The sequence below is a fragment of the Zootoca vivipara genome, chromosome 17, assembly GCF_963506605.1.
Source record: "Zootoca vivipara chromosome 17, rZooViv1.1, whole genome shotgun sequence".
NCBI classification, from domain to species: Eukaryota; Metazoa; Chordata; class Lepidosauria; order Squamata; family Lacertidae; genus Zootoca; species Zootoca vivipara.
Window position 1 is genome coordinate 25,329,331 of NC_083292.1, and position 12,436 is coordinate 25,341,766.

The 12,436-nt window shown below is 49.1% G+C and overlaps 1 protein-coding gene across 7 annotated transcripts in view; it reads left to right on the forward strand.

Moving 5' to 3' along the window:
- Positions 1-12,436, forward strand: part of PC (pyruvate carboxylase) — a 275,210-nt gene that overhangs the window by 62,926 nt on the left and 199,848 nt on the right. For all 7 annotated transcript variants that reach the window (XM_060269527.1, XM_060269532.1, XM_060269530.1 and 4 more), the window contains 2 exons: positions 7,283-7,418; positions 9,196-9,380. In XM_060269527.1, coding sequence (XP_060125510.1) covers positions 7,283-7,418; positions 9,196-9,380 — 321 coding nt within the window. The remainder of the gene's footprint in view (positions 1-7,282; positions 7,419-9,195; positions 9,381-12,436) is intronic.

A 12,436-nucleotide genomic window follows, 5' to 3' on the forward strand; every position in this document is an offset into this window, starting at 1 on the left:
GACCCCTGCCTGCTGTTGTTTTACTATCACAAATTCTTTTTTTAAAAGCAGGGTTCTTTTACACCCTGGGAATAGTGACACCTAGTACTAAATCATGCGGTGAACAGGATGTTGTTGCGATGACGATGATGTACATCAGTGTTCCCCCATCCTGGGACTCTCCAAATGTTGCTGGACTCTGATTAGCAGTCCTAGCCAGTAAGATCGGTGGATAGGGACAGTGGGAGTTGTGATTCAATAACATCGGGAAGGCACCAAATTGGGCAACATCCTATTACAACATAAGAATGCTGGATCAGGCCAGGGGTCCATCTATCCCAGCATCCTGTTCTCTCAGTGTCCAGCCAAAACAAAACAATCATCTATCTTCTGAAGGTTGAAACAGATAGCGTTGCTATCTAGAATATGGCTCAAGGAAACTGGGAGCATTGATGGCAGCATGCCTGGTCCCAAGACCTCTTGGCCGCTGAGTGGGTGCAGCTGAAGAGAAACTTCTCCCCAGCCATGATCCATTAGGGTAGAGATCCCAAAATAAATGGGGGTCTGCCGTTTCAGTGGTCCTCACCCAGGAGATCTGTTCTCCTAAGAGGAGCCTGCTGGGTTATAGGTCAGTGGTCCTTCTAGTCCAGCATCCTGTTCTCACAGTGGCCAACAAGATGTCCATGTGCCGGGCCTTAGTGCCACAGCAAGTCTCCCTCTCCTGTGGTTTCTTGTAACTGATGCTCAACAACATACCGCCTCTGACTGTGGAGGTAGAGCACAACCACCAGGGTTTTTGCTGTCACAGCCAACTTTATTGCTGGGATAGCTCAGTTGGTAGACCATGAGACGCTAACTCTCAGGGTCTTTGGGCAAAAGATTACTGTATTGCAAGGGGTTGGACTAGATGACCCTTCCAACTCTACAGTTCTATGATTCTATGAAGTTCGCTGCCAACCAGGAATCACTTTGCCCGTGGGATGATGTCACAGTAAAGCGCAGCCTGTCTGATGACTGCATGCTGATGTCACTGAGGGCAAGTGAAGCAGTGCTGCTTTCTCTCTCTGCTCTTAAGTGACTGCTTTTTCCCTCCTTTGACGTGGCACCCAGAATATTGCCTGAGGGAGGCATTTGAGAGAAGGCCCCTCAGCCCAAACATGTTGTTGTTTAGTCGTTCAGTCGTGTCCGACTCCTCGCGACCCCATGGACCAGAGCACGCCAGGCACTCCTGTCTACCACTGCCTCCCGCAGTTTGGTCAAACTCATGTTGGTAGCTTCGAGAACACTGTCCAACCATCTCGTCCTCTGTCGTCCCCTTCTCCTTGTGCCCTTCATCTTTCCCAACATCAGGGTCTTTTCCAAGGATTCTTCTCTTCTCATGAGGTGGCCAAAGTATTGGAGCCTCAGCTTCACGATCTGTCCTTCCAGTGAGCTCAGCCCAAACATATGCATTTTTAAAATTCATAGTGTAGAATTCTTTTTCAAATCAAACTTCCATTGTGCTAGCCAATGGCCATGACATCATCCATAACTAAATATACAACAAAACCACAACCGAATCTTAACAGAAACCTTTCTTACAAGGACAGATAAAAATGGAGGGGAGTCGCATATGGATTGTGTGAATTAGATCTCAAAGTCCTCTTTACAATTAATGGCTAACTTATCTAAATTCTTTGTCCTGTTCTTCCTAGCTGCCAAGAGCATAGAGAGCGACTTTGTAAGTTGTAAAATCGTTGGCATCACTCGGCAGCCACTCTCTGCTGCAGTTAGGTTAGTTTCCTTCACAAACAGTATCAGTATCAGTATCAAAACCTTTATTGGCATCACCAACAAAGGTCTGGATTCTTTTTCTTTGTGAAATAATCCTGCCTCCAATCCTTCCTTTATTTCCCTGCTGGATAGCATTACCCTGCCTTTTTCTCTTTCTCCCCATCCTGCAGACCAGACCGCACGCTACATTTTTTGCTTCCCCTCGCCCCCCCCCATCCCTCCTTGTGAGCAGGAGAGCCTTGCTTGGAGCAGATTTAGCAGAATGGCCAGTTTGCTAATGCTGGTCATTTGGAAGCGTCTGTCCAAGAACTGCAGCCCAACCTATGTAAGCCGGAGCACCTGCTCAGCTCCGCTGCAGACCCTTAAAGCGACACGCTCAGGCAGGTAGCCTTTATACAACCTTGCGGTGGTGTGGCTTTCCTCATCGTGGCAGCTGGGACCTGCAAGCACCCTAGCGCTAATTTGCCAGAGAGTGACTGGCAGAGATCGGAACAGACCTGGGTGGTTAATTTGGAGGGCGGTGGGCAGTACTGCAAACAGTCATCCAGCCAGCAGTGGGGTTATATGAGGCAGGGCTGGCCCAGGGGCCTGCTTACCTCGCCCTCTACTCCCCTGCCGTGCTTCTAATCGGCTCATTGGCATGTACAGACAAGTCCCCTCCACAGCCACCGCTGTCACCAAGGGGCAGGACAACAGGCAGGAAAGAGGGTTTCTAAATGGAAGCTGTGTTCTGCTCAATTGCGTGTGTATAAGAGGAGAGGGTTTAGGGGACGGTAGACGGATGTGTTAAGAGCCGAGCAGGACGTGCTGCCATCGCTTTGACTGCGAGGAGACGGGTCCCTCGGTCTCCAAATGGCACATTAGACACACGGCTTGCAGTGTGGCGTCGGGAAGGAGGGGGCAGAGAGGCTTGCATTTGCTTTTGTTTTAACGCCTTGGCTTCCAGGTAGTTTGGAAATCCCGAAAACTGCGGTTCCAATGAATCACCGCAAACAAGCGTGCCCGTGGAACTCAGTTAGATTTGCACGCTGGCTGCCTTCCCTCCCTGAGTTCGTCCTGTTCCGCCCACACCGTGTGTAGTTGGGGGCTATGTGTCTGCGGGGGCTGTAAAAATTATGTGCCGGTGGAACCTTAATGTTTCAGTATGCATAAATTATGCAAATTGAGCCTCTCTGCACAAATCTGCGCCTGCTAGTCATGGGGAGTGGAGCTCAAGTCCGGTCTTCTGACTAAGTGGGATCTTATCCAGCCACCCCTCTGGCATCTGATGTTTGCCTGGCGTTGGAATAGCCTGGCTGCTGGATCAGACCTCTAGCTCAGTGGCAGAGCATCTCCTTGCATGCTGAAGGTCACAGATTCAATTCCTGGTGTCTCCAGGCTGGGCAGGAGAGAAACCCCCTGCCTGAAACCCTAGAGCAGTGTTTCCCAACCAGTGTGCCTCCAGATGTTTTGGGACTACGACTCCCATCATTCCTGACCACTAGTCTTGCTAGCTAGGGATGATGGGAGTTGTAGTCCCAAAACATCTGGAGGCACACTGGTTGGGAAACACTGCCCTAGAGAGCTGTTAGCAGTCACTGTTGACAGTATTGAACTAGATGATTGATTGATTGATTGATTGATTGCCTTTATATCCCACCTAGAGGATCTCCAGGTTATTGCCTGGTTTTCACATGGTTCTCCTTCTCTTTGCTATCCTTACAACAACCCTGTGAGGTAGGTGAGGCTGAGAGGTTGTGACTGGCCCACGGTCACAGTGAACGTCATGGCTAAGTGGGGATTTGAATCACTGGCATAGTGGGGGAGGGGGGCTGAGGGGGCCGTCGCTCCAGGCAGATTGGGGGGGGGGAGATTTGGTTGCGCCCCACACAAGAGGCTCTTTTCCAACCTCAACCCTCCCTTCGCTCATATGAGATGTGCTGAAACCCCTTAAAGTGCCATGGCTCAGTGTTAGAGCATGGGCTTTGCATGCAGAACGTCACAAGTTCGATCCCGGGCATCTCCAGGTAGGGCAGTGCAGAATTAAACTGTGGCGCTCTCTCTCACAGAAGACAGAGTGTCCACCAACTAGGATGGCTTTAAAAATTGATCAGACAAATTCATCAAGGTTGTCACAGGAGCGTGCCAGTCAGTAATTCACAGCTGAAAGTTGGAGTTAACTCTTGGTTTAGTGTCAGGCCCAGTGAGCAGAGCAGCTCATTCTCTGTGGTCTTACTCCAAAAAAAAACAGTCCTCCTCCCCAGGACTTTCCCCCAGCCATCGGAGACTGCGTCTGCATGCAGCCAACCTCTCCTCCACCCTTTTAATGCCTCTTCTGGTTCTTGGACACACAGGGGAAGAGGGAGACACCTGTGACTCTTCACCAGCCTGACTCATCTCTGCCTCCCTCTTCCCCTTCTCCTGCTTCTGCCTCTGATTCTCTCTGCCATTGACTCTTCCAGCTCACTAAGCCCTGTTAGTTTTTCAGCTTTTGACACCTCCTCTTCCCAGTCTTTTCCCTCTTCCACCTCTTCCCACCCATCGTTGTCCCACCACCATTCCCTGTGCTCTGAGCCTTCTTCCTTTGGTGGTTTCCCAGCTGGTTCCTTCCACCATTCCTCTGTGCCCAACCAGTCCATGGCAGATGAGAAGCCTATTGATGACTAATAGCCATGGTGGTTGTGCCCTATCTCCACTGTCAAGAGGCAGCAAATGTTTCTGAATACCAGTTTCTGGAAGCCACGAGAAGGGAGAGTGTTTTTGCACTCTTATAGATACATGTTTGACCACTGAGAGAACAGGATGCTGGACCAGATTGGTGTGTGGCCTGATCCAGCAGCCAGGTTCTTCTTCTGTTCCTAGATGTGATCCTGCCCCACCCCCACCCCTACACGTCATTTTCAGTGTTAGAAACTGAGATATGAAAGTTAGGAGCTTAAGCCTAGGTTATGGGTGCAACAATGAAATGTCTAGGCATGCTTTTTTAAATAATAAGAATACAAAGCTGAAAATGAATGAACTGCAGCTAAAATATTATGTTCATTTTTCACATGCTCTAGTCCTTCCGCTGCCCACCCCCGCTAAATATTCTTAAGAGAGTCTCTTCTCCAGTTTTCAGAGAGTAGCTGGAAATGGGGAGGCAGAAAAAGCTCCCCTTTTCCTTCCACTCTGCAGCTTTAATATGAAATCTCAGGCGCAGTACTGCTCCCAGAGCTCAGAAACTGCTTGCACTAATGAAATTCCCTGTCACAAAATGCACCTAGAACAATGGGAATTTCAGACACTGGTCATTTTCCCAGCCCTTGCCTGCTTTCCCATTGTTTTAGGATTACCTCTGGCAAGTTTCAGGGGGATCTGTATCTTGAGGAAATGAGCTACATGCACTGGAGTTATGCATTGCTATGACATGCCATGGCCCTTTGGGTTAGAGTGGATCGACTGTAAGTCAAATAAAACCATTGCTCTCCTAGAGGCAAAAAAACCACACACACACACACACACACACACACACACACACACACACACAGCTCTTTCTCTCCACCTAGCCTGAGTGGCTGTTTTCCTTCCAAGGACTTTGGGGACAGGAGGGACGGCCGCCATCACCTGCATGCTAATTTTGGGTCTTGAGTGCTGGAGCTGCTATTGATTTTCGGAGGTATAAAAATAAATCTACTGTTAAACTGCTGATGTCTTTACTATGTCCCCGTTTAGCTGCTATAGCACACTGCGTGGCAACAGACAAAAAGTCCCCCAGGCTGTCTAGGGGAGTGAGGGAGCCGTTAAAAAAGTTATTAGCCTTCTTAGGAAAAAGAGAAAAGGGGGGGGGGATAATCATCCTAAAACTGAGTCACAAGGGAGCCCGCCTGCTGAGCTTGGTTTTTTTTTTTTTGCAGCGAGAGCTGACTCCAGGTATCGAAAGAAGCCTTCCCCAAGGTCTTGCGCTCTGAATACTTTGAACCACAACTCCCACCAAGCCTGGGGCTGATGGGAGCAGTGGTCTGGAACAGTGGTACCCAAAGTGGGCTGCGGGATAAGAGGCAAGAGGGTGGCAGGGGGGCACTGGAGGTCGGGGCCCTCTGAGTGTGTTAATCACTTATTTATGATTGACCAGGCGATAGCTAGAGCGAAACACCTTCCTTCCTTTGTATTTGAAATTCTGCTTCTCCCATTGCTTTCAAAGCTATTCCCTTTGGTCATGTTTGTTTGTATTTACAGTTCTGAGCTGTCAGAATTATTGGTAATAGCTATTGATTTTCTGATCAATTAGCTGCAGTACATTTGTGATAGATGGACGTTTGTGCATGTTTGTTGAGCCCTTATATAGAAATACTTTATCCTATAAATTTCCTCCACCCTTACGCTTTCGTTCGTAAGAATGCTTTAAAATAGCTTTCATGCAGTTTCTGGTGTTACTGGATCAAGTTCAGTTTTATTGAATTAATTAAACTGAATAGTTTTAATTGGGATTTTGAAACAATGCACAGTTTTTACTGGTTTGAATCGGAATCGTAGAGTTGGAAGGGATCATGAGGGTCATCTAGTCCAACCCTCTGCAAAATGCAGGAATCTTTTGCCCAACATGCGGCTCGAACCTGCAACCCTGAGATTAATAGTCTCATGCTCTATAAACTGAGCTATAAATTTTATTGCGTTATTATCTTCCTTAGTGCTTAGCTAAAGAACCTGTGAGTCCAATGAGAGGTGACCATCTAACTGCTGCTAAAAAACTCCAATGAAGGAGAGCTCGCCACCTTCTGAGGGGGTCCATTCCACTGTCCAAAAGCTCTTCCTCTCAAAAAGTTCTTTCTATCGTTCAGTCGGCATCTACTCTCTTGTCATTTGAATCCATTGGTTTGGGTCCTTCCCTCTGGAGTCGCAGAAAACACATCCATCTCCCATGTGGCAGCCCTTCAGAGGTAGTACATTGACATCATGACACAAGTAGCTTTACCCTCCATGAATTTGTCTAGCCCCCTTTTAAAGGCATCCAAATAACTGTGAGAAAGCTATCTATGGGAGAAGTGGCTCTGTATGTTCAAGATGGTAAAAAAGTGTCAACTACCCATTTCCCTCGTTGAGGTTAAGGAAAGGATCACTGGATGCTTGTGCCACTTAAAGCCCTCCGGGTGCCATTTTAACTCTTTATCCCATCAACCTGAGGTCTCTGCATGTTTAAAAGTGATTTAGAGTGCAGTGAACAGCACTTGAGTGTACTGGAGTACATTACCCAGCTTCTTTCTGCCTTTAACTGCCACCTGGAGAACTATTGCATTGTTTAACTTTCCTGGAAGGAATAAGGCAGTTTTGACTACTGCTAGTGGGGGGGGGGAGCCTTGATGGGTGAAGGTTGGGCAGTTGTTTGTGGGGGGCGGGCTGCTCAGCCAGGTCCCTCTTTGAGTCTGGGGGCTGCTATCATTGATGCCACAAGCTCTGATGTGTGTGGGTCTGTGTCAAATTTGTGCTTCGTGGTCCTACTTGAAGGGTCAGTGTCCTGTCCTGTGCGCATCAGTTTGAGAATGCCTTAAAGCTATCTGTCCCTTTTTGTCCACAGATGTTGCAGCTGCGTTTTGCCAAGGGAGGGGTGGCCTTCTTGGCCCTCAAGCGGCTCTCACTATGCCCTGCTGCTTTCCACAGCACCCAGCGCATGGAATACAAGCCCATTAAGAAGGTGATGGTGGCCAACAGAGGTGAGTTGGGCCTAGGGCTGGGGCTTTGGTGGGCGGGAGCTGTTGGGGACCATGACTCCTGAGCTGAGCCATTCTCATTCCCCATCGGGATCTGTGCTACCCTCCAGCTTTCGATGTGCAGAAGACACCTCTCCCCAAAAGGAGCCATAACATTTGCCTGGAAGTCTCTGTCTAGAGTACCTTGGCCCCTTTGCAATTCCAGATCAGAGACTTCAGCAACACAGAGGCGAGACTCCAGTGGCACCATGGCCATCTCTGTGCACAGCCAAGGCTGGAGACTCCATAAGAGTGGAGCTCCGGTGCTCTTTCAGTAGCAGTCATCTTCAGACTGAGCTGCAGCACTAGCTTGGTTGCTAGCTGCTCCTTCTGTGGGAGGAGCCTCTTCCATTTAAAGTGGGGGGAACCTGCTTCAGCACTCATTGACCGTGAAGAGGCTGTGGTTCTATTAGGGCAGCGCAGCACCCTCAGGTTACACAGGCAGCGGCACAATGGTTCCTCTTGCAGATGTGCTTCTGTTTGGCTTGATATGTCTGAGGCTGGCCCTTCCTCCCTCAAAATCCCCAGCCACATCCCTAGGGTCATGGCAGGAACGCTGGTTCTTGCATGTTCCCGGGGTTGTGCACCAAACCCTGCAAACCGATGCCAGCCTTGAACATTGATTAAACCCTGACGTCAGGGCAGTATATGAATTATGGAGATAATAAATAATACATAAAAAGAATCCTGGACGAGGCATTTCATTGTGTGTGAGAGGAAAAGGGTGCATCTCCTTCAGGACATTTGAAAATTAAGGTGCAGGCAATGCGAATTACTAGGTTGTCATCAGGGCAAACTATATTTTACTGGCTCTAAAGGTGTTCTGGCATATCTTAATTATTGTTTTTAAGTTTGTTTTTATTATTTTGTGTTTTATGATGTTGTTTTAAATGTTGTAAGCTGCCTCAAATCCCTACTTCAGAGAAAGGTGGGATGTAAATGCTTTAAATAATAGCAACAACAGCAATAACAGAATTGTAGAGTTAGAAGGGACACAAGGGCTCATCTAGTCCAATCCCCCGGTATTTGAAACTAGATGAACCCTGACAGATGATCATCTAACCCCTTTATAAAACTCTCCAATGAATGAAAGTCCACCATTTTCTGAGGGAGTCCATTCCACTGTCAAAACAGCTCTTACCATCAGAAATTTCTTTCAATGGTCTAGTCTGAATCTCCCTTCCCTCTGGGGCTACAGAAAAAAAGCTTGCTCCATCTTCCATGTGGCAGCCCTTTGGGTGTTTGGAGACGACTATCCTATCACCTGTTCTCCAGGCCAGACATAACCAACACTGTTTCTCCTAAGGCTTGATTTCCTTAACTGTTTCTCATAAGGCTTGATTTCCAGACCCTTGATCATCTTGGTCACCCTCCTCTGCACACGTTCCAGCTTGTCAATATCCCACTTAAACTGTGGTGCCCAGAACTGGACGCAGGACTCCAGGTGGGGTCTGACCAAGGCAGAGCAGGGCAGCACTGTTAATTGTCTTGATCCTGGACACTAGACTTCTGTTGATAGAATAGCATTAGCCTTTTTTTGCTGCTGCATGAATAATACTAATAATAGGCTGATGCTTGATACCTGCAGTTCTCCTGGCTGCTAAAATTAACTTAATAATAAAATCTCCCGATTGATTGATCAATTGAGGTATGTGCGGAGTTGATCGAATGGTGTAGCTGCTTCCACATTGCAGCCCCCCTCTCCCCATTTTCATGGGCACTCAACGTTCGTGTTTTCCAGGGGAGATTGCGATCCGGGTGTTCCGAGCATGCACGGAGCTAGGCATCCGGACGGTGGCCGTGTATTCGGAGCAGGACACAGGGCAGATGCACCGACAGAAAGCGGATGAAGCTTACCTCATTGGCCGGGGGCTCCCTCCTGTCCAGGCCTACCTGCACATTCCGGACATCATTCAAGTTGCCAAGGTAAGAAGGACACTGGCTCTCACTGCTGTGAGTGGAATGAGCTATGGGGAGGCCAGGAGGGCTGAACCTATAAAGCGGTGGTGTCCAAACTTTTTTCAAAGAGGGCCAGATTTGATGAAGTGAAGGTCTGTGAGGGCCAACCAAAGGGCCGACCAAAGTTGTTGACCTTTTTTAGGATTGTGCTTGTTGAGCTTTTTTTAGGGTTGAAGTTGTTTAGGATTTTACCCCAGGAAATAAACTGACACAGGGGCCAAATTAGGCCCCCAGAACAGATTTTGGACATGGCTGCTATCTGCTATGAAGGAAGCTGGTGGTCTCTATGTGTTCTCACCTGCTTAAACAAGCATTTATCCCTCCCTGAGTTCTCGCTGCTGCCTCTTCCCCAGCCCTTCATCTCTTTGGCACGTGGACCTATACCTAGCTAACAGGAAGACATGATCTGGAAGTTCCCCCTTCCCCAGTCAGGGGCGTAGCCAGGATGAAAATCAGGGGGGCAAGGGGCGGGGCCAAGGGGCAGGGGGAGGGGCCACAGCGGGGCAAGGAAAGCTCCCTTCTCCCTTGCCAGCTTTCCCTCCTCCCGCCCCGGCGATCACGGAGGGGGAGGAGGGGATCGGAGCAGCCCGATTTCGGGCTGCTCCGACTCCCTCCTCCCCCTCCTCGAACGGCAGGGGCGAGGGGGCGCCAGGATCAGCCCGAAATGGGGCTGCTCCGACCCCCTCCTCCCCCTCCGCGATCGGCAGGGGCGAGGGGAAGCCAGGATCAGCCCGAAATCGGGCTGCTCCGACTCCCTCCTCCCCCTCCGCGATCGGCAGGGGCGAGGGGGAGCCAGGATCAGCCCGAAATCGGGCTGCTTCGATCCCCTCCTCCCCCTCTGCAATCGCCGGGGCAAGTGGAGGGAAAGCCCCAGAGCCGTGCAAAGCGGTTGCCTGGCTTTCCCTCCGCCCGCCCCACAGCCAGCCGGCTAGAAGGGAGACGGCACCGGGCGGGCAGCGGGCAGGCTGGCCAGCGGCCCTGCTTCTAGGGGGGGCAATTGCCCCCTCCTGCCCCCCTGCCTACGCCCATGTCCCCAGTCCCCATTATTGACAGTGCCAAGGAAATTGGGAGGTGGGGGTGGGGAGGTTGCATAAATTCTTAGGAAGAGCCACCTTCCTTGGCTCGCATTCACAAGTGCTTTATTAACTCACTTTGAGGTTTCCCCAGTTGGAGGAGAAGTTCTGGTTTTAGCTGCCAAAGCGACAACCTGCCTTTGTCCTCTCGCTTTTCATGTGCACAGTTAAAGCTGGCAAAGGAAATGCTCCACTAACAAGGAGTAGGTGTTGGAGGAGGCCTGGAATCCACAGGGTTTGCCATTAGCAGTGCAGCTGCAGCACAGCCTCGTTGATGCTGAAACAGTTGCAGGACCTGCAGGGACTTTATTTGATAGGCAGTGGGAGAGTTTGGGGTGGTTGTGAGGGGTGGGCCCCCTCCACCTTGGTGTAGGTCAGGCATCCCCAAACTGCGGCCCTCCAGATGTTTTGGCCTACAACTCCCATGATCCCTAGCTAACGGGACCAGTGGTCAGGGATGATGGGAATTGTAGTCCAAAACATCTGGAGGGCCGAAGTTTGGGGATGCCTGGTGTAGGTTAAGTCTTCCATTCTCCCCGTGTAGGAGAAGCTGAGTGCTGAAAGGTTCAGGACAGATAAGAGAAAGTCCTTCTTCACGCAGCGTATAGGTAAACGGTGGAACTCACGTCTGCAGTAGGCAATGATGGTTACCAACGTAGATGACTTTAAAATAGGATTGGACAGATTCATGGAGGAGAAGGCTACTAGCCATTTGGAATACTGTGTGCAGTTGTGGTCACCTTACCTCAAAAGGAATATTGTTGAGTTGGAAACAATTAAGAAAAGGGCAGCCAGAATTATCGAGGCTCTAAATGGCCTCGGCCCAGTATACCTGAAGGAGCGCCTCCACCCCCATTGTTCAGCCTGGGCACTGAGGTCCAGCTCTGAGGGCCTTCTGGAGGTTTCATCACTGCAAGAAGTGAGGTTACAGGGAACTAGGCATAGGGACTTCTCAGTAGTAGTGCCCACCCTGTGGAATGCCCTCCCATCAGATAGCAAGGGAATAAACAACTCTCTGAGTTTTAGAAGACATCGGAAGGCAACCCTGTTTAGGGAAGTTTTCAATGTTGGATGTTTTATTGTGTTTTTAATGTTCTGTTTGGGAGCCGCCCAGAGTGCCTGTGGAAACCCAGCCAGATGTGCAGGATATATTATTATTATTATTATTATTATTATTATTATTATTATTATTGAGGGGATAGAGTTACACTGAGGAAAAGTTACAGTGCTTGGGACTTTTTAGTTTGGAGAAAAAGCGAGAAAGAGGTGACCTGATAGAAGCTTATACAATTCTGCATGGCAAGGAGAAAGTTTTTCTTCCTATCTCATAATGCTAAAACTTGTGGACATCCAATGAAGTTGAATGTCAGAAGATTCAGGACAGATAAAAGAAAGTACTTCAATGAGGGAACTTCCTCCCACATGAGACAGTGATGGGCACCAACCTGCCTGGCTTTTAAAGAGGATTAGACAAATTTATAGAGGAGAGGACTACAAGCCAAAATGGCTATGCTTTGCTCTTCACAGCTGCAAGCAGTAATGCTTCTGAATACAGTTGCTAGAAGCTACAAGAGGGGAGAGTCCCTTGTGCTGAGGTCCTGCTTGCTGACTTCCCAGTGGGCATGTGGTTGACCCGCCTGTGAGAACAAGAGGCTGAACTGGGTGCTTTGTCTGAACCAGCAGGCTCTTTTTGTGTCCTTAATGCGAGCACTGAGAGAGGTTTTGCGCTGGCAAGCATTATGAACAGCTGAAAATGAAATCTAATTGAAAAGCAGCATTGCAGTGCCCCCGAATTAATGGTCGTCAGAGTCAAATTTGCTGAGCTAGGTTGTGAAAATGAAGCACAATCAAGAGATCAAATAATTTGTAATAATAATGGCAGCTATATATAAAGCATTCAAACACTCGTCTTAATGCACTTTCTTTCTACGATCAGCTGTCACAAGGCAA